This window comes from Vombatus ursinus, unplaced genomic scaffold (genome assembly GCF_900497805.2).
Source record: "Vombatus ursinus unplaced genomic scaffold, bare-nosed wombat genome assembly UNPS02010219.1, whole genome shotgun sequence".
Classification (NCBI taxonomy): Eukaryota; Metazoa; Chordata; class Mammalia; order Diprotodontia; family Vombatidae; genus Vombatus; species Vombatus ursinus.
The window spans coordinates 1,247,038-1,269,942 of NW_020949997.1; the positions used below are offsets into that span (position 1 = coordinate 1,247,038).

Consider the following 22,905-nt stretch of genomic DNA (forward strand, 5'->3'; position numbering starts at 1 on the left):
TTTTAGTGACTGCTTCGTCCTTGTCTAAATGCTCACAGACCATAAGTTTAATAAAAATGTCTAGAGTTTTTCCAGAAAAAAAAAGAAGAAAATATAAAGAACTAAAAGACTTGGATGATGGCTTCAATAAGTGTCTACAGCAGGTATTGGGCAAACTTTTGTAGAGGCCATATAGTAAACATTCTAGGCTTGGCAAGCCAAGAGGCAAAATTGAGGGTATCACTCAGGGGCTTGTATAATAAAACAAATTTTCACAAAACCAGATATCCATGATTTTTAATTGATGAAATTCAAAATATAACAATAATAATAATAATGATGATGATTGAATATAATTTTTTGTAATGCAAGTCTATAAATGAGAATGGAATTTTTTTGCATAATTGGGGTTCATAGTTTAGTGTTCCCTATTATCAAAATCAGTTGCAAATGTTCAAATTATAATACTGATCTGTAATGAGTTTTTTTGTATTTCATCTTTAAAAATTTATTTTCACACAGATATTATCAAATACGGATTCCAGTCCACGAGTATATGATTTTAATTGAGCATATTCATCATTTGGAAGGCATTCAGAGAATTCTATTAGATCCTTCTCTTGATATTTTCATTTTAGCATGTTATCTTATAGATTAAGTTCCAAGCGAAGAATAGGTTAAACTCCTCAATTACTCCTAGGCTTGGTTCAGTTCCACCAAGCTGTCTGGCACTCCTTGTACTGTATGTATGGGAAATCTTGGGGAAAAGGAAGAAACCAATATTCATCTAATACACATTTCTCAGTTCAAAAGTGGGGTACAATTTCAAAGGTTGACACAGATTGCTTATGAGGGTGATTTCAAAAGAAAATGGTTCATAGTGCATATCTAAGAGTTCCAAAGTCTAGAAGGTTGGTAGGAAATGGGCTGTTCTCAGAGCCCTTTTCCCTTATCCTTTCATTTCAAACTCCATGGATTCCTGTGGTAAAGATGTCTTTGAATCCATGTTCTATCATGGCTCTTTCTACTTCAGTCTAGCCTTGCAAGTATTTGTGTCTTCTTTATACGCAAGAGTTATATAGCTACATAAAAGTGTTAGAGTAGTTGGGAGTCCTCTTTAAGGACCACAAGGATTTTCTGTGACAATATCACTCAGTGACATTGATTGCATTCTTTCCAGTATGGTATATAAATTATATGCAGAATTTCTTTGATTAGATTTTCTGGACTAGTTTCTTTGGCTACAATTTTGATCCTGGTGAAAGTTTGGTTTCAGAATTTTTAGGTCATATAATGATCATAAGAGTCCATCCTGAGATCCATCAAGTGGAGACTGACGCTTGCAAAGGAGAAGAACAACAGACCTTTGAGAAAAACCCCTGCCTTGATTTTTGTGAAGCCTCTTCTCCAAACTTTAAAAAGTTATTCCTCCATAGTCACCTGGGTCAGGTTAAATATTTAGATGCACTACACAGAGATATTATTATGCCTTCAGTATCTTTTTCATAAGCATTCCAATAAAAGGCCTGTTGACAAAATCTCAGAGACTAGATATTTAGTGGGATTTTTTTTTGGTAAAACTTGCATGGTATACCTGATGTGGACCTGGACCCCTACACTTATTCTGTGTTCTGGCTCAGTTACCCCAGCCTCTCCTCACACTGGCAGGTTTGGGTTTCCAGAAAAGGACTACCACCATGAAGCTAGACACAAATTCTCTCATTAAACCTTAAAAGTAAAAGCAGTAATAATAAAAGCAGTAATAATAATAATAATAATATAACAGGTACTGATATAAGACAAATGCAGTAATTATAAAGTATATCATTGTACACATAAACCTGAGTCACACTTTTGCACCAGTATACTCAATATCTGTGAGGAGTCATTAGACACTTACAGAAATCTTGCAGGGAAACACTTGATCAAAGACAACCCAAGTGCTCAGGGAAACTCACAATTCACAATACAGGAACTGTAAATTTCATGGCCTCTTTTTTTTTTTTTTAAACTTAGGGACTATCCATAAAAGTTCTTTAATGAATGTAGCTTCTATGTTGAACAGATACTTTCATTGCTAAATTTGGTTGGTAATATATCACTGGACATAACATCCCAACCAAACTAATTGTTCTGCTAATTGACTTTCTTGATTCTCTGCTTCTAGTCTACTGCCAGTTGACTTACTCCTCAATAGCAACTGTAGTATCCATAACTTTCAGCTTCAAGCTTAGCTAAAGCCTTCTGCTGAATCGGTGTTACAATCTTTTGTGAAAAGGCAACAACTTTTCTTCTCCGCAACAATAGGTCAAAATGTGGAGAAGTATCTTCTGTCTTTTCCAAACATAAAATCATAATAGATAATAGAGTATGTTCTCTCCTTATTCTTAGATATGTCATAATAGAGAGCATAGTATAATTCTTTTCATTTTCCCTTCCCCCTTTTAGCAGCAGGTGGCAGTATCTGAGAGCACTTCAGATTCTCATTGCCCACAATGAGGGATTCTACAGAGAGGTATGATCTCTCTTTAATGCTGTGAAATCTGAAATTCGTCCTTTCATCACACTCATCTTTCTGGGTTCACACTCTGCCCTCTCTGGAAATGACCTTACTTTAGCTTATGATTATTAACTAAATCTTAATCTTTTATTTATGTTCAAGTAAATTAATCATAGAATAGTTCTTGTATCCATATTTCCCTAGTTAGCAGCTTAAAAGTTTTTTAAATTTTCTTACGCAAATCACAGGCATGTTGTATTCTCCATTTGCTCCAGTAGTCTGCAGTTTGTCACAGTCAAACGAGCAAGTGCTGTCTCAGACTTTATAACTTAAGTTTAATAATTGCTGCCTGAGAACTCTGAGCAGACCTGTCCCTGCCAAAAAGTGAACCATCAAGCCAGGCAAATGAGCAGTGCTTTTCTCAGAAACAAGCTCATGTCCCAGACAAGTGAACTATCGTAACTATCTTCAGAGGGTCCGTCCTTTACATTTTAAAAAACAAGCCGACAGGTCAGTCATGCATAAAGCAGAAGGCCTTGATTATGGAATATTAGTATGTGTGACTTACAGAAGGGGAAGTTTGAGACCCAGGAGGAAATAAATGGCTGGCAGGAAGATAGGAGAAGAGGAAATGATGCAAGAGGGATTTAAGGTGAAGGTATCACCGAGTTTTATTCATGAAGGAGGTGGGTAGTCTGCTCAGTCACCACACGGTTTTAGTCACTGGACCCTCAGTTACAATGATCTTCAGGCCACAGCAAACTTTTAAAGACAGGGTGCCCTTCAACTTGGTTCACCTAGCTCCATCAGCATTGCAGCCGTTGTATGGGAAATCTGTGTTCCGTTCAGTTCCACACCTGAGTGTCTTATCTTGTCACGGAGAGGGTGAATGAAATCCCAGCTTCTTGCCTTAGATGTCATAAATTGGGCAGGTATGTGGAACAAGTAGGGGTGAGTAAGAGTCCAGTCTCCATCTCGGACTTCCTACGTGAGGCAGTTTCTTATTAGCTAACCAATATTACTGGTACGGTGATTTCAAATAGAATGTGTCCTTCAAAGTCACTTCCACAAGAATGTAGAGGACTAGAAAATGGGTTGGAAAAGGGGAAGTATGCAGGAGGCCTTCTTGTTTCACAACATTTTGGCACCAGAGACCTTTGAGTACCTCAGGCACTCCTCTCCTGACCTCCACCATTTTATTGCTACCACAATGGCAGGATTGGTTTGTTTGTTTTGAAGATTTTTTTTTTCTAACGTAAGTTTCTATTTCAGTCTAGCCTTGTAAATATTTGTATCTCTTCTACATACCCAAGTTAGATAGCAGCATAAAATAACATTACAAAAGAGTTGGATATCTTAAAAGCCCAAGATTTCATTTTTTAAAAAGAGGAAGGGAGAAGAGACAATAAGATGCTTTTGTGGTGACAGTGATTATGTTCGGCCCAGTTTTGTTCTGAGAATTAGACTTCACATAAGTGAAGTCTATTGCTGGTTTTTATCAAATCCTATTGTTTAATCCTCGGTAAATTTTGGTTTAGAATTGTCAGTACATGCAATATGTCTTTATATGATAGTCAATAAGGAGAGGGCTGGTTCTTTCAAAGGAGGAAAGTGATGGGCCTTGCAGTAAAGTCCTACCATTACCTTTGTGAGACTGCTTTTCCAAGCCTTCCTGTTGCCCTCAATATGGCTTAAATATGTTTTTTTTTTTCTTTATGATCTGGACCCATGAATTCATTAGTGTAGGGCACGCAACTGAGGAAAGACCCTCTACCAGTGTAGTTCAGAGCTACAAGTTCTATTGGAGTCATACCAGGAAAATGAGGTCAAGAGACTTGACCAGGGTAATGGCCAGTATGTTTCAGCAAATGAAGGTGCTCTTGCCTGTTAGTTTACCCTAAAGTTTAGTACTTTCCTCACTGTACTTAGCATCAGAACATTTCTCTTTCCAGTTCTTGTGGGCTATTGCTTGTAGCCATCCTAATTTTAGGTTTGGGCAGATGTCAATAACCTAACATATACATGTCTATCCCACAGGGCATGCGCCCAACTGATATACTGTTAGCTGACCAGTGTTATGCAAACACTAATTCAGACTTAGACTCATCAGTCCATGCAATCAAATGTTACTAATCTGGAGTGTGCAATTCTCTATTCAACAATAAAAGCATCAGTCTTTCTAGGAACAAACCAGAAATTGGTTTCCTTAAGGTCCCGGTAAGCCTGTCTCATGCTGGTGTTCCAGGCAAGTTACCTCTCTGCTCTGCTGATACCTGGGTGTCTTGCTCCAAGATGGTGTTCTGGCAAACCTCTGTCAATCAGAAGTGTTCTCAAGAGAACACGGGATGCTCATATTTCCAGATTGGGGAAGGCAGGAATCTGTCCTAATCATGACCTAGTCATGATGGCTGAGGCCTCCACTGGTTTTTTTATAGTTATGGCTAAGGGTGTTTGTAAATTACATCTAGTTCTTATTGGTGATTAATTACTTAAGCTTACAATGAAAGGAAACTCTCAGTCAAAGCTTTAGTTACCTAATCTCATTAGCAAATATTTATGAATTATTTATTAGATGGGGGGAGGGACATATACATTATTAGTAGTCATGTACCAAATTTGCAGAATACACATGATTACCAACCTATATACTAGTTGCTCATTAGAGAAAAACAGCTTATATAACTATTTAGTCACAAAATAGAAGATTAAAATAAATGGAGTTGCTCTTCCTAAGTTAATTATACTTAGGCCCACTATAGTATGTAAGAGGAGTACATTTACTTAGTATGTAAGGACATAGTTATCAAGCGCAGGGTGAGGATACAGGGCGATAGTTCAGGTTCAGCTGAGTCGAGTGGACTGTCAAGTCCTTTCCTTGTGTCTCATTTTCTCTATGGAAACAACACTGGTAGTGGTTCCACCAGGTCTAAGAAAGTAGCTGTCTGTCACAGTGGGTTGTTTTTTTTTTTTTAATAAGTCACAGAGATGCTAGAGACCACATCACCAGTTCATAGTCTTCTGTTATGCATGAAACAAGCAAACAAACAAAAAACTTTGTACTTCAATTGCCTATGTGGCAGAGACTACTGACCCTTAAACATCTTCTAATCCCAGTGGTTTGTAATGTTATTTGTTCTATGACAGAGTACTTCTCCTTTGAAATTCTATCTGGACTTCAGTCTAGGGACTTGCTCTTTGAAATTCCAACTGTTCCCCAGGGCCTGCTCCCTCTCTTGTAATGTCTATAGGCCTGGCCTTAGCCTACCCCAGGTATAGACTTATTTTGTCCCTGATATTATGAGGGCATTGTGGGGGGGAGGTGTTGATGTGGAAGCTCTGATGAGATGACAAGACCAGAAAAACCCCAGAGTCGCCTGTTAGGTATCCCTAGTTCACTTGTTAGCCTTTTGGTGGTGAAGAACCATGAGAAGACTTTGTGTATATAAGCCCCTTTGGCCTATGTTCAAACTGGATTTGAGTCTTCTTTCTTCCATGGTCATTGAGACATGGAGTGAACAATGTGTCAGCTTCATTTTTGTTTTATTAACAGATTTTGTCCTTGGTGAGCCATTTCCTGAACTAAAATGTCAGGAATTGCAGGAGAGGTGGGACATCTATCTCTTCACAATCTACTCTTTAACTCAGCTTCCCATTTGATGAATTTATTCCCAAGGAGTCTAGAAATTATCCCTCAGCAGGCCACCAGACACTTTATCTGGTCTTCCCCATAGTATATAGTCATCCATCCAGACAGTGAGAATGTTGTTGTCTCTTGCCTGGAGAGAGAACAGAGAATGCTTGGGATAGGAAGGAACTGAAAGGGTCATGTATTCCTACTCATGTCTGAATAGAAGTCTCCATTCTGCCATAAGAACTTATGACATTGACTGGGGATTGTCACTATTTCAAAATGGCTGTATCTTCCCCCAGTGGTCTTGTTCTTATTTTCTTTGGGGAAGCAGGAAATTAGGACACCTCTTCCGTTCCTGACATATTACTGGTTGAGGAGTCAATATAGGACTCAGGTCTTCCTGAATTAAGTTCTGAATTTATACTTAATTGCTGGCATGATAGCTCTACAAGAGGATAAGTATAATTAATTTCCCATTTTCTATGAATTGATTATGGCCACAAGAAACTAAGGAAAAAGGAGGGTATGATGGTAGTCTATTTAGATGATCTCAGTACTAAAATTGGTATCAAGTTAAATAGGCCTTGATGACCATATTTCTGAAGGTGATCATGAAGGCTTAAGAAATAATTGATGCTTCTTCCATCCACATCCCACACATCCTATTCTAGATTTCTCTGCATTTTTGCTATAATATCCAGTGATTGTGGCCTGGGAGTAAGGAACTATCACCTATACCTACCTTCTTATGTAAAAGAAAAAAGGTTTCTTCCCATTTATATTATGCAGGTTAAAATGCCTCATCTCCACAATTATTCCTTTGATGTCTAAACTTGATAGTGTCAAGAATTAAACTTAAGTTACAAGCAAGCAGGACAGTTTTCCAACTAACATTAAATTTATTAGACTTTTTTTTTAAAGCAATCTGTTTGTAATAAAGATTTGAGATCTCATGTACAGAAATGTTCACGTTAATTGGTGTTTGTCAAGCACAGTACAGACAATTCTCCATTATGTAAATGGACCATTCTGCAGACCTCTATATAAAGCAATTTTTATGTAATGAGAATTTGCCCCTACACAACCCACTTCGTTTAGCCTATATAGCAAAGGCATACACAAAATAATACATTTACACAAATCATATAATTTACTACAATGCAGACATATTAAATACTGTTCCATAAACAAAATTATGACATGAAAGGTAAAATTAATGATAAACTATGCACAATACAGTACAGTAAAGTTAACATAGGTCTGCAGTATGTTGCCCCTTCCCAACCCACAGCACCTACCTTTATCACCAACTTTTTTTTATGATGTTATCAAGAGATGTTTGGGCAGTGGCTCTCTTTTCTTGTATATGTGATGATCACAAATAATATTAACCTCAAGTAGTCTTTGAACTTTTAAAAATCTTTAAGTATTTGTATCCATTTTTTCAATACAAGAAAAATTCACTCAAATGATGAAATCCTTCTGCCAACCATTTCCAACCTGCAGATTTCTTTCCGAATTCTCTACATAAAGTTGAATTTGCATAATGCAAATTTACATAAAGTGAGAATTGTCTATATAACAAAAAGTAAAAGTTATTTATAAAAAATTGGGTTCCCTGCAGCATAGTCATTGTGCATAAGAAGATTACGGTGGTATCTTCTAGAGAAAGGATATATGTGCCCATAAGACTAGGACAGCAAACATTAAGCAAGGTTAGGGAACAAAAAAGAGAGTATTATGTAAATTTGGGGATTATCATTAAAGGTAAGTAATGTATAATAAGTAGCCCTTTCTTATAGTGTGTTTAACTTACATAAAGGAAAAGTTAAGGCCTGAAATGAAACACTTGAGGCAAGAGGAATGGGAGAATAAAGATAATGATAGAAGAAGGATATAAGGCAAGAATATTACGAGGTTTCATTCATGGAAAAGTGAGTGTCATTGGAAAGAAGCTCAGACCACCATAGAGTTTAGTCCCTGGAACCTTGGCTGCAGTGATCTTCAGGTTATAACATTAGAAAAAAGGTAGCTCAGTATGGGGAGACAGCCCTTGAGCTTAGTTAATTCAATTCTACCAAGTTCTCTGTCGCTACTAATACACAATAGACAGAAAACATATCTGTCTCATTTCTCCATTGTTATCATGGTTGGTTACAGGTAATGAAATCCTGATCCTTTAGCTCCCATGTCATTAAGGGGGAATCAGCAAGTCTCTAATCCCCATTTCTGACTTCATAAATAAGTCACTTTGTCATAAGTTGACATATATTGTCAGTAGGAGTGATTCCAAAAAGATATTTTACATTAGGAAGTGTTGGAAAAGGGAAGTAAGCAATAAGTTTCCCTGTCTTGCAACATTTTGTTAGTTTGAAGTACTCCAGGGACCCTTCTGTTACCCTCAACCATTATATTCCTATCACCATGGATGCAGTGTGTAATATGCAGTTCACAGCACAAGACTGATTTACTATTACTTAGCTAACTAGTGCAACAGAAATACTAATTAACCTTATACTTCTCAATGCTGGCAATCAAACTTTATTAATCAAAAACATGCAAATATTAGTTCATATTATCTTTTTAGACAATACAAACATTTATCTCACTAGGAACTGTGAATATATACCCAAAATCAACTTCTCTGTCTTCCTTGAATTAATTATTCTATTCCATAGAATCAGAGGAGGAGGAGGAGGAGGATGGAGGGCCCAAAGAAAGAATGGACCAATTAACAGCTGATCTGACCCTTGCTCAGCCTTAATATACCAGTGATCCTCTGTGTCTGCCCTATTTTGACTGCACTTGCAGAGCTAGCCCACCACAGAGCTGACTAGAACTGGCTAAAACTAGTCTTGAAGTTTGCAGACTCCCCTTCCCCAACTTGTGATAAACAAGAATATCCTGCTTCTAGAAGGTTCCTAAAAGGGACTGCCCCTTTTTCTCCCTCTATACCTCCAAGTTTTGCTGAAACCCATAAAAATCTCAGGCCAGACTCCTTTGTACTTTGTATAGAGGGGTCCTGGCATGCCTGTCTTTACTTTCTGTTGTAATAAACTAATTTGCTACTTGACCTGGTTATAGTCCTATTTGGACTTGCTAATCCTGGTCAGCCGAACAAACCACTGCTTTGATATTCTAGGGCTTTCCAATAAGCATGTCTTGTACTGGTACTCAATGACAAGTTCCCCTCTCTGCACAACCAGAGTTTGTGAGTCTTCCTCCAAGATGGCTGCCTGGCAAGTTGGCTAATGTCCATCAATCAGCACTGGTCTCAAGGTAACACAGAACTACTTGAGTCTCAAGTGTAAGGAACACAGGAGTCAGCTTATTGCTATCCAAGGTCAGGCTAAATGTTAGCTGGCTCCAGTTAAGTTTCTTATCGTTATACATTTCCATTCATTCTAGCCATGCCAAGTTCTTCTGATTTATGGTGTTTTCAGTGGGACATTGTCTTTATCTTGGGTTGTGATTCCATGTAGGAGGGCACCCAATCTTATACATAGTGTCGATAAGGTACTGGGGAAGTGGTAGTGCACATGCCCACCATGAGCCTTTTGGAGCTGCCAGTTGGGTTTGATTTATGCAGGTGACTGCTGTGGGGTTGGATTCTGCTGACTCATTCCAGGTTTGACCATTGGGGACATATATTTTCATCCAAAGACATCTTGTGGGGGCAGTATCTGAGCAATTTGTGGCACCCACTAGTGTTGTCAGGAATGTTGCAGAGTTCTCTGTGCCATTGAGCTGAGGTAGTCCATGGGCAATGGCTGAAAGTTGACAGCTATTTTTTTCTCCATCTGGTTGCAAAGATTTAGTGAGGTCAGGTATGTGGGAGTCAACTGTGGTGATAAAGCATCCTCCCCCAAATTCTGGTGAGTTGTAGCATGTCTAACATTGTATGAGGTTCTGTGCAGAGGTGGAGGCTTTGGCCATTAGTATATGGAGATTGCTCTTGAGAGTGTCTATACTGGGACAGCCAGATAGGGCATAGTCAGGACATTGTTGTAGAATAAGCTCAGAGAGTTTCAAGAAATTTACATGACTTGGGGTTTCACATAATCTGGCTAGCTCTATGGGGTGCTTGTGAAATTCTCTTAAGCACATGAAGGAGAGCAACCTGGAACCAGACCCAAAAAAGCTCTCAATACCCAGAAGTTTGACCCAGCAATACCACTAATAGGCCTATTCTAGAAATCAAAGAAAGAGAGGACAAAGACCCATATGTACAAAAAATATTTGTAGTAGCTCTTTGTTAGAGCAAAGAACTAAGGAGATGCCCATCAATTGAGGAGTGGCTAAACAACTTATGATATAAGAATGTAATGAAATTGCACCATGAGAAATGATGAAGTAGATGGTTTCAGAAAAACAGGAGAATAATTGTATGAACTGATGTAGAATAAAGTGAGCAGAACCAGGAGAATAATTTAAACAATAACATTATAAAGAAAAACAACTTTGAAAAACTTAAGAACTCTGATCAGCATATTGACCAACTATGATTCCAGAGGCCTAATGATAAAGCATATATACTACCTACCTCCTGATAGAGAGATGGTGGATTCAAGATGTAGAATAAGACGTATTTTCAGATAGGGCTACTATGGCAATTTCCTTCGTTTTGGCTATATGTATTTTTATGAAGGTTTTGTTTTTATTTTTTTTCCTTATATTCCAACAGGAGATAAAATAGTGTAACATAAAAGAAACATAGGAGGAATAAAGGAGGTGTCATTGCATTTTTTGGAAGAAAAATTTGGAACTCAAAATCTTATAAAAATGAATATCGAAAACTATCTTTATATGTAACTAGAAAAAGTAAAATATTATTTACAAAAATAATTTTTTTAAAAATGCCTAGAAGACAACAGAAGGAAAGCCAAAAAGAAATCATGGACAAGGGAGGCTGCTTTGAAAGGTATATATTGAATTCATTATGTATTCAAAAGGAAGAATGTGATGTTCATAATAGATACCCACAGCTTCATGTATAATACTCTTTTTTCTAATATATATGTATATGTATATGTATACACATACATATAGATATGTATATGTATATATACACATACATATAGATATGTATGTGTATATATGGAAATACCTATTTTACTTCTGTTTGTTGTTTGGAATTTAAGGAGAAAAATTTTAAGGAGAAATGAATAAAAAGTTGTAGAACTGATAAAACTAAAAGTTGGTTCTTTGAGAAAACTAAAAGAATTGGTGAAATTTTAGCCAACCTGATTTTTAAAAGGGTAAAAATCAAATCAACAAAACAATAAAAGAAGTAACAGAATATACTATGCACAATTATATACCTAAAAAATAAAAAAAATAGAGGATTACCTTTAAAAACATAAAATACACAAACTAAGAGAACAAATAGAGATCTTCTATAATGCAGTGTTAGACAATTGAACCAGATACAAAGGAAATATCAAAGAAAAACTACCAAAAAGATACTTAACAGACTTAGGCAAAATAATAACAAAATTCATTTGGGGGAATAAAAGATCTAGAATATCAAGGGACATAATGAAAAAAAAAGAGGTAGGAAATAAAAGGAAATAGCACTTCCAGACTAGAAGTACTATTATAAAACAGAAATCATCAAAACCATTTTTAGTTACTAGTTTAAAAAAAATGAAATATAAGTCAGTAGAACAGGCAAAGAAAAATCAGAAAATTGAACTCAGTAACTCAGGTTTTAATAAACCCCCAAACAAAAGTGACCTAAGAAATGGATGAGTGGATGGATGGATATGTAGAACAATAAACATGTACTTTGTGTCAGGCACTGTAATAAGCACTCAGGATAACAATACAAGTAGGCAAGACTGTTCCTACTGTGAAGGAGGTTATAGTTCTAAAGCGGAATGCATCAAAGAGAGGGATGCTAGAGGAATTGAGTGGGTTGGTGGGGCAACCAATGCAAGGATGTGGTGAAGAGATAAGCAGGAAATAGCCCAGGGGTCTGGACCCTAACAAGATAAGGCAAAATTTCAACCATCAAGACTGGGGATCCCAAGGTGCTGATGAGAAGGAATGAGGACAATGGCTAGAGAGGAGACAGTATAGTGAGAAAATGGCTAAGAAGTGTATTTTTAATTTTTTTTAAACTGAGAAAATTAGGAATAAATATGGCAGAAATTAAGCTTGGATCACCATTTTACACAATCATACAATGAATTCAAAATGAATATATGACGTGGTGAAGGATCATGTCATTTAAAAAAATTAGAAGAGAAGCAGATCATGTATATGTGTGTATATGTATATATACATATATGTGTATGTTATGTATATATACTTACCAGAGCTATGGGTAAGGGGCCAATCTTAAATCAAATAAAAGATAGAGGAAATTATAAAAAGTAAAATAGATAATTTTGGTTAGGTGAAATCAAAAAGCTTTGCATAAATAATATGGGCACATATCAGATAATCAGGAAAGCAAATTGACTTGTAAAATCTTTTTATCAAACATCCTAGAGAAGAGTTTGCCATCCAAGGTATACAGACAACTAACAGAAATATATAAGACTGAAAGCTATTCCCCAAGAGATGTAATTAAAGGATATGAGCAACCAGTTATCAAAAAAAAGTGTAGACTATTAACGTGCTGCAAATCATTAAATAATAAGAAAACTACAAATCAGAACAACCCTAAATTTTCACCTCACACCCAAAAGATTGACAAAGATGACAAAAGATGGGAATAGTCAATGTTGGAGGGACAGTGGGAAGATAGGCACACTAGCTCATTGTTGATGGACCTTTGAATCAATTAAAATCTTTTGGAAAGCAATTTTGAATTGTTCAAATAAAATGACTAAAATGTCCCAGTATCCCAAATTTTGCACTGCCAGGCATATATCCTGTAAAGATCATTTACAAATAAGAAAGATTCCACAGATACCTAGGAATTGGTAGAGCAACATTTTTTATGGTAACAAAGAAATGGAAACAAAGCCCAGGGATTGAGGAATAATTCTGGTACATGAATGTAACGGAGTATTACTGTTAGGAAACAACAGACGTGATAAATATAGAGAAGCATGGACTTACAAGAATGGTTAGAAAATGAAATAAGTAGAGACAGCAAAACAATAAACAATTACTATAACTATGTAAATGGAAAAAGACAACAGCTACAAAGCAATCAAAATTGGTTGTTGTAACATTATAAAGGGAACCAAAAGCAAGGCTTCAGTGGGAAAAAAGGAATCCAAGAGAGAGAGGTGTGGACTTTGCCCTTGTCAATATGTTGGCAAGTGGAAGGCTGTTACCCAGAGGAGGCAAAGAAGGAAAAAGATGACTGTCTATTTTTATTGTTGTCTTATCTCAGATCATAACTTCTACCCTTTTAAAAAATTGTCCCAAAATAGAAATCTGTTCTAGTTCCTTATTTTAAATCTGTGTGAATCTTTGTTTCAAGTGTATTCCTTGTCAACAATATATTGTTACATTCTTTCTAATTCATTCTGCTACTCTCCTTTATTTTATTTATCCCATTCACTTTAACATATGATTATTAATTATGTATTTTCCATTCAATATGTCATCTTATACTTTTTCTGTCTTTTCCCTCTGTCCTTCTTGATGCAAAGAAGTAGGTGGAGAAAGAGAAGGAATCTGATCGACAGTAGCAATTCATTGAACTGTTCTGTTCTTACTCATTTTGCCTCTCCTCTCAGAACCAAGCCTAGACCCCACACTTTGATTCTTACACTTTCTCTCTTTTTAATTCCCCATTTACGATTCATCCTCAGCATTTGAAGTTGACTGTTGCATCCCCAGCTCTGTACTTCCTCTTCAATCCCCTTTTCCCTATCCCTGCCTGTTTGAGCTTCGTGTATTTTTTATGCCCAATTCGTGTGTGTGTGTGTATGTGTGTTCATTCCTTCTTTGTCTATTTTATATGAGAGTGAAGTTTATAAGATACCTGCTTCCCTCGGTCCTTCCTCTGTTTGTATACTCCTCTTGCACACCCCAGTTAATGTGAAATATTAAGTTCTTTCCTCTTCTTCCTCATTTACACAGTATATTTCTCTCCCCATCCTTTTTTTTTCTCTCTTAAAATCAACAAAACAGAACAAAGCCTCAGTTCTTAGGTTGGGATTTCATGCCAGTACCAAGGTCTGACACATCCAGCATTCCTGGATCATTTGGTTAGGTCCCCTCTTTCCCTTATGCAGTCTAGATGCTGATGGTGTTGCAGTTCTGACTGATTCTGGGTTCGATATTACCCCTATATTTCACAGATGAAGCTGAGAGGTATGGACCTAGCAATAGGGCTGGCCCATGGATTGAACTCTCATTTCCCCTGTCTCCTTCCTGGGACCTCCTGCACATTTTCCTCCATCCTAGACTGGCATCCTCCCTTCCCTCTATTTTGAAGCCAGCCTTTTCCTCTTTCTTCTTTCTCAATACTCTTGTGTTATAAGCCAAGAAGCTCTCTTTGATTTGGCCATGTAGGCTTTTGAGACTGGTATATGTTCTAATATTTCTTAGGAAGTGAGATCTTCCAGATTTGTGTCAGGTTAGATTCTCTATCTTGCCAAGGAATATATTGTAGATTTCCCCAGACTCTTCTTGCAATGCCCATCAAAAAGATTCCAGAACATAAAAGCCCTCCCATCTAGGAGATCCTATCCAAACTGAAGCAGTGAGAAGAGCGCAGATATTAGGGAAAGAAAGTGACCATTGAAATCCTGGAGTCCTAGCCTATTTTGAGACTACTCTTCACCTGATCCAGACGTCCTGGAGACACTTTTTCTCCCTTTGATTTCCCATTCAGTAAAGAAACAAGACCCAATGGGACAGAGATAAAGATAGAGGCTGTTCTTTTTTTTTTTTCCAATGCTGTTCTCTGTTCTAACCAGGGTGCCTTCCAACCGTGCGGATTCAGCAATTTTAGACTCTCGCAAAACAAGATTAATTGTGGGGATGATTTTTCTATCCTCATGCACTATCCCAGCTTTTGAGTTTCCTCCCTGTTTTTGTAATCTCCCCCTCCAAATCCCAGTCTTTCTCCGTAAGTTCCATTTGACTAGTATGGTTGCACCATCTCAACTGGGTTCCTCTTCCCCTTCAGGGACTACCATAATATCAGCCAGGTAGGGTAGAAGCAAGTCAAGTGTTCCTTCCCAGTGCATTATTTCAAAATCTCCCTCTCTCCTGTTCTATCTACCATCTGCCTCTCCCAGGAGTAGCTAAAAATCATGGATTGCTCTTGGGTAGCTGTGCACTGATCTGTATGAAGTCCTAGTCTGGGGAGTCCTTGGGCAGAGTAGAACAGTATGCTAAGGGATTACAGGTTGATAGATTAATTGTACAGGAAGGGAGGGACCTTTGAATCCAACCTTCTCATGTTACAAGTGAGGATACTGAAGCACAGGAGTTAAGTGATGGGTGCAAGGTCACATCCCTAATAAGTATTTGAGGCAGGATTTGAATCCGGGTGTTTGTGACTCAAAGTCCAGCACCCTATCCACTACACGGTGCTGATTCATTCTGACTCCTCTTGAAAGTCTCGAGGCTCCTCTAGGTGTTCCTGATGGTATCACAGCCCAAAGCAGCTGTACTCTTTATTTAATTACTGATGACCCTTTTCTATGGTCAGAATTTTCTCGAGGCAATAGTTAATAGCCTCAGGAAAATGGCCCACTTCCCCCCTTGTAGCAGGGCATTCATTAACGATTACTCTCTGAGTTTAATACTTCAAAGAGTTCTCCGTCTAACTACCACATCTCTCCATCCTGTCCATAAGGATAACATAAGAGGTTGCCAAATGTTTTGTGAAAATTGAGGTATACTATTTCTCTCACATTGCCCTGATTAATCAATCTAACAACCCTAAATTAGAAAGTCTGTAGGCCATAATCACTTGCTCACGCCAACCATTGCCACCAGTTCCTATGCTTGCAGGTTTGGATCTGATTGTAAAGAAGCAGACTGTAGTTAATTATATAACTAAAGGCATGTGACTGCACACACTTGTGTGTTTCTGAACATGGGACTCACTACTGATATCCCCACAATTCCAATAAATCATCCTAAAACTTTGTGGAGTACACAGGATGAACATGGTTTGACCTAATACTAAAAGATACTCTGGCTTCATTTTGTGAGATTTGAGTATGTCTCTTTAACCAGTGCAAATGAAAGGATTGACATGTCTTTTTTATTTAATTTTTTTATTGATAAATATTGTTTTATAGTTAAAAATCATAAAACAGACACATAACCAGACTCCAACCAAAGTATACACCCCTGAAACTATTCAGTGCAACAGCACAATTTATGACTGATCACCCTCGGAATCTTTTGTAATTTATCTTTTGTTGAAGGAAAGGAAGACTGGATTCTTTAACTTTGATTAGGTAGTAACAATGTTTAGTGTTTTTAACCTAACTTTTGTTGTTGCTTGATGTTTTTTAAATGACTGTTTCCCATTCCACCCTGAAGTAATGCAGGATCCCCACACTACACTTGGGTCCAATTTTCCTTCCAAGACAAGGATTGTGTGAGATGCAGAATTTGAAGTTGTACCACTCAATCAGTGAGCATTTATTAAGTGCCTATTATGTTAGGGAAACAAATGAAAAAAATAAAAGTTCCTGCCCTCAAGGAGATTATATTCTATTGGAGGGAGACAATATACACCAATCTAAGATATCATGCTGAAATTTGAGTATATGGCATACAGAGACTCTGAACAAATTAAATTATAATAATAAAACAAATAATTCTAGATGTTGATTCTAGAGGACATTTGTGAGTAACTGAAGTAGGGTTTTGGGGGAAAAATTAACCTGTGATATTTCTACTGTGATCTCATAGGAAATACCTAGCAACCATTTATATTAGAGAGCTTCAGATAGACTTCTGAGTGACCACTGATAAAGTGAAACTCTGTGTGTGCACATGTATGCACAAACTAAAGGAGAGAGCCTGATGAAATGTTTAAAAAAAAAACCCAATAAGCTAGCAGAAACAGGAGCAAACAATTTATGTTAGGCCCATAATTTTAATAAGGGCCATAGCCTGTTTGCCTCACTTTCCTCATCTGTAAAATGGGCTGGAGAAGGAAATGGCAAAACACTCCAGTATCTTTGCCAAGAAAACCTCAAATGAGGTCACGAAGAGTCAAACACATCTGAAGAACAGTAACAACAACAAATAAATGTCAGAAGAAACCTGCCTGAGTCCAAACTCCTTCCTTCTGCCTTCCCTCTTAGCGGTTTAATCATGTCCATGTTCCTGTGGAATTGTTGAAATAACTGACATGGGTATTCATTTTAATAAGGATTTTCAGTCTATGAAGTTTGGTGTCTCTGTACGTAGTTGATGGAGGAGATACTTTCTCTTTGCTCCCAGAAGTTTCAGGCCAAACAAATTTGAACTATCCCAAAGGAATAGGGGGGAGGGGGTGGTGGAAGAGGGGTAGAGGTGGGAAGGAATAAGCATTTATAGTGTCTACCATGAGCCAGGCACTGTGCTAAGAACTTCACAAGTGTTATCTCATTCAATCCTCACAACAACCCTGGGAGGTAGGTTATTATCCCCATTTTACAATTGAGGAAACTGAGCCAGAGGTAAGCGACTTGCCCAGGGTCACACAGCTAGTTAAGTGTCTGAGACCAGATTTGAACATAGGAAGATGAGTCTCCCTGGGTTCTGGCCCACTGCTCTATCCACTGCCTAGTAAATGTTTAGTAACAGGCTCTCCACGCTCCCCTGTCCCGTCCCAAAATGTACCCATGACATACTTTTAAATTTAATCTGCATCATTAACATTTTCTTCATCACTTTCTTAAATCTGGACATTCAGCAAAACAATAAATCAAGCCCTGATTTGTAGAGCTTTCCTATTTCTCAGGTGTAAATGCTTCCTGTGAAAATTTAGCAATCTGCACCTCACCTTGCTGGCACAAGCAGGCTCCAGCATACCCTTCTTTGTCTCTCTTCTGAAAGACAAAGGAAATGGACACATGTGTATTTGCTTCTATAACCTTATTTTGCAAGGTTCCCACTACCCCACCCCACATCCACCTACCTGTTGAAGGCATTTAGCAGGAGGTGGGAAGCCTTGAGCATATTTGTGATTTCCCTGCCCAGATGTACACTATGTACTTTCTACCCCTGAATTCCATGAGGTCTTCAAGAGATAAGATTGAAAAAATAAATGCATTATTCTCCAGGGGACAAGACTATTTGAGGACAATCTCCACCTTGGCCTGGCAACTTCTGTCCTGTTTCACATGTATTTTCAATAAATTTTTTCAACAGTATCTAATCAAAATTTCAACAAAACTTGGAGCTCAATAGCTATTTAGGAGTGACTCTCCAAATGTGAACACTTAGTCCAGAAAATTAAGGGTACAAAGTGAGTGGGAAGGTGGGAGGTAAGAATTAGGACCAGGAATCAGAGACTCTTTGGGCAGATGAAAAAATTATATCTCCCAAATCCAAGAAGATTTTGTTGTTGTTGTTTAGTCATATCTGTGACCCTGTTTGAGGTTTTCTTGGCAAAAATACTGGAGTAGTTTTGTCTTATCTTTCTCCAGCTCATTTTACAGATGAGGAAACCGAGGGAAACAGGATTAAATGACTTCCCCAGGGTTATACCGCTAGTGAGTGACTGAGGCTGGATTTGAACTCAAGGAGATGAGTCTTCCTGACTTCAGGTCCAGCACTCTATCTGTTCCACCTAGCTGCTCAGGAAGCTATTTGTCCCTAAATCTAGTTATTATATGTTGTGAGGTAAAATTAGGAAATTGGCAAGTCCTTTGGAAACCTGATTGATTGGGAGTTGGGGGGCAGCAGAGTGGTGAGGATTTGCTGTTGCCAGTGTTTGATTTTAATCTGTGGCTATGGAATCATTCAGTGTCACTGATGAGGTCACAGCATTCTGAAGGGTCCCCGGTGATCATTTGGATCATAACAGCCCCACAGAGGAGTGGAGTGAGCTCTGAGGGTTGCTGCCTGGATCCATCCTTTTGGCTTTGGCTCTTGGGTATTTTGATATTTTGAGTGACTATAGTTGAGAACTGGACCACTCCCTCTACCAAATTTCTCGAAGAACTAAGACTTTGTATGCTCCTGAGATCTGTGGGTTTTTAGGGGCCTTCTCCTTCTCAGCATCTGAAACCATGAAGCGTAAACATGAAGACAGGTCATCAAGTGACAAAAATACTGAGCAAGGAACCCAGGAGGCAGAAGGTAAGATGGAAAGGCTAGGAACAGAGAGATGAACTCAGTTAATTCATTTCCTAAAAAGCTCAATCTGGAAAATATGGTGGGGGTGGAAGGAGGGAATTCATGGTGTGGGATGAGAAAGATGGGAGAGATAAGGTAAAAATTCAGAGTTACATTATGGTTATAGCTATTATTGGCCCTTTATGGGGATGTTTACCAGGGGGATGGAAATTTAATTTTAAGCTGAAACAGAGCCAGAAATGCACATATTTGGTTTCTTTTCCACTATCTTGTCTGTTTCCTCATTTGAGGCACTGACTGACCAGCAGGGAAATATTGAGTGGAATTAAGGAAAGGCAAGAGACAAATTGAGACTCTTTGGACACAGGGTAGTGAGTACTGAAAGGGAAGGGGTCTTTGCTAGAAGCAAGGAAGGCTAAGAATAGTTTGTCCAGGGCACCATAGTTCAGGAATAACTGTTTGAATTGAAAGTTAAAAAGTGGTTTATAAGGCTGGGAGTGAGGTTGTTGGGCATTGGAGAGGGATAGAATTGTGGAGAACCCCAGAACTCCAGAAAGAATCTCTAACCCCAGGGACAAAAGAAAACACAGCTAAAGGTGGCTACATCTGGGGAAGTTTTCAGTGGGAGAAGCAGGGTAGTGGTTTGAGTGAGCTAGTTTGATAGATAGCCTTCTTATGGACCAGCTCCAGAGTGGGAAGCTGGGGCAAGAGTGGAAGAGGAGATCAATGCTCCTCCTCCCCAACAGTTGTTCATAACCTGCAGGCAAGAATTGGTTCAGAAAAGCAAAGGTGAAAGATTGTTCATTTAATTCCCCAGGGCATGTGAAAGGAGAATCTTCAATAAGGCCTGGGCCCAGTGAGGTGATCAAGGCTAAGGACCAGCAAGAAAATGAGAATTCTTCTATCTGCTATTCATTTACCTCTTCTTTCTGTTGTTCTGCTTCAGTATCCAAAACTGATAATAAAGGGTGCCTCTACTACGTCCAGGTGAAAACCATAAAAGGAGTGGCTGTTGCCTGGGGGACTGAGACTGGAATGGAGCCAATCCAGAAGGCACCTCAAATTTATGAGTTGAACCCTTCTGAAGACAGCATACTAGAGTCTCCTCACCAAAGCTTACCCAGTGAAGTTCTCATGGCTGTGGAGAAAAATGTGGATGAGATGAGTGAAGAATATAAAGAGGAGGAAGTACCAGGACCTTCAAGCCTTATTGATGAAAGAAGACGGAGAAAGATCCCTGATTGGATGGTCACAACAGACAATGGTTATCGTTGTGTGGCCTGCTGCCAGGTATTCCTCACCCTGGAGGCCCTCGGCAAACATGCTGAATCTGGGCCCAACGAGGGATTTAGCTGCCATGTTTTTACTAGAAAAGTCCATGAAAGACAAAGAACCCAGAAAATTTTGCTCCTAGGCAAAGATAGACGTTTAACCCCAACCCCCAAAGAACAAAGTAAGCTATGTGAAGGAAAAGGCCGATGTGCACACACCTCCCATGGTACTCAGAGCATAGATTTGCACCATGACAAGGATATAGAATGAGCTGGGGGTGACTCAATTATGGGGACTCTGGTTCTTCTGTCAAAATACCCTACTCCAGTCACCCCATTTTAATTCCCAAGTCAACAACCCTTCGAAATCCCCATAGGTCCAAGGGACCACCAGCTATTGCAACTCCAGCTCTCATTGGAAGGAAGTCAAAAGTGACAAACAAGAAAGAAGACAAATCTAGGAGCAGGACCAATGTTAATGGACTGTACAACCATCAAGCCTTTTTAAGGACAGGATTGTCTCATTTTTGTATTGACTGATTGATCTCCATATTAGAATGGAAAACAGGAGAGAAAAAGTTCATAGCCTTTATCATGAGGAAAGGGTGAGTTGTACCCATTTGGTCCAGACTTGTGATTTCATGCTATAGGGAGTTTCAGGTAAGGAAATTCCCTCTTCTAATGCAGATAGCAGCCGTGCTCTGGTTTCTGTTTTTGTTTTGTTTTGTTTTTTTAATTTTTCTTGGGGTGCAGAGAGGCTTGGATCATATAGTTATTATGTGTCCTGGGATCGAATGTGGACCTAGGTCATCCCAACTCCTAGGCTGTTCTTCCATCCACCTGCCGCAGTGCTTCTGAGGACCAAAGTAGCATACCAGAGTTCTCCATATCCACACACCTGTTTCTGATTTCTACCTAACAGAGGATGAGCAATTTTTGCCTCCACCGGAAGGAAGACCAAATTATGCATCCCATAGAAAATCAGTAGAATGTCGCTGTTGGTCTGTTAAGATTTAGCTATGTCCTCATGCTCTGAGTTCTTAAAGCTCTGAGGATTCAACCATGAGACAGGCAGGGTGGCACCTTGTAGAGGGTACTGATCTTAGAATCGGAAGCTTTGGGTTCAAATCCTGGTTCTGAACTTCCTAGCTGTGTCACCCTAGGTGAATCACTTAATCCATCATCAATTTTCTCATTTGCAAATTGGGGCTAATGATAATAGCTTATGATTAAATAGTACCGTAAGGTTTATGAAGCACTTTAAAAAATATATTATATTTATCAACCCATTGGAATTATATATTAGTATTTTAAAGTGTTGAGTTAGCAAAAGGCCCCCAGCACGTTGGATAGAGCTCTTGGGCAGGGGCCAGGGCAGGGAGGTAGGGATTTACTGGAGGATATGGACCAGAGCTACACAGGATAAGAAGAAGGTAAGGATAAGTTATGACATACGCTATTGGAGGACACACCCACAATGATGAGATCACAGAGCCTTTAAAACATTAGATCATCTTTGTGCAACCAACCTTACAGTCTTGTTGTGAGAAAAGTGCTTGGGAAAGTGTTACTATTTTTACATTCAGGTTTGACTTGACAGAGTTCCTTAACCTTTATGTATATCATTGACTCCTTTGATAATCTGGTAAAGTCTATGGATCCCTTCTTAGAATAATATTTTTTATGTATAAAATAAAATACAAATCAGTGCTCCTTGGAAAGACATGTCAGTTAGCTCTTCAGTGTCGCCGTTCGTGAGTAGATTTCTAGGTCATTTCCCAAACCAAAACATTCCTCTCTACCCCAAACACTCTTGTATGTGTGTTTTCTACTCCATTAGGAGGCAAGCTGCTTGAGGACAAGGACTAGCTCCTTTTTGTAATTATATCATACGCAGGACTTTGTACAGTGTCTATTACATGGTAAGCACTTAATAAAAGACATTTTTATTTATTCACTGATTTCATGCATTTGTTCGTTGATAATGGGCATTTTTGTTGCTTCTTTAGATCAGAAGAAGCTCTCACCATCTGGGGACAAAAATGAGACACCATGGTCAAGAGCAGATTGCAGCAGGAGAAGACGTCCTCCTTAAGGTTAGAACTCTGTGATCACAGGGAATTATAACCTAACTTGGTTCATACATAGTTTATAGCCTTGATAGTTTACAAGGATTAGAGACTAGTTGTTGTTCAGTCATTTCAGTTATGTCTGACTCTTCATTGCCCCATTTTGGAGTTTTCTTGGCAGAGATACTGGAGTGGTTTGCCATTTCTTTCCTCCAGCTCATGTTTTAC

At 38.5% G+C, this 22,905-nt stretch overlaps 1 protein-coding gene across 1 annotated transcript; it reads left to right on the forward strand.

Annotated features, from left to right (window-relative positions):
• The first annotated feature begins 19,270 nt into the window (after positions 1 to 19,270).
• LOC114037043 (protein FAM170A-like) lies at positions 19,271 to 20,879 on the forward strand. Its single transcript, XM_027853834.1, has 2 exons — positions 19,271 to 19,340; positions 20,155 to 20,879. Exons 1-2 carry the CDS (start codon positions 19,271 to 19,273, stop codon positions 20,877 to 20,879), a joined length of 795 nt encoding a protein of 264 aa, XP_027709635.1.
• Positions 20,880 to 22,905: the final 2,026 nt, after the last annotated feature.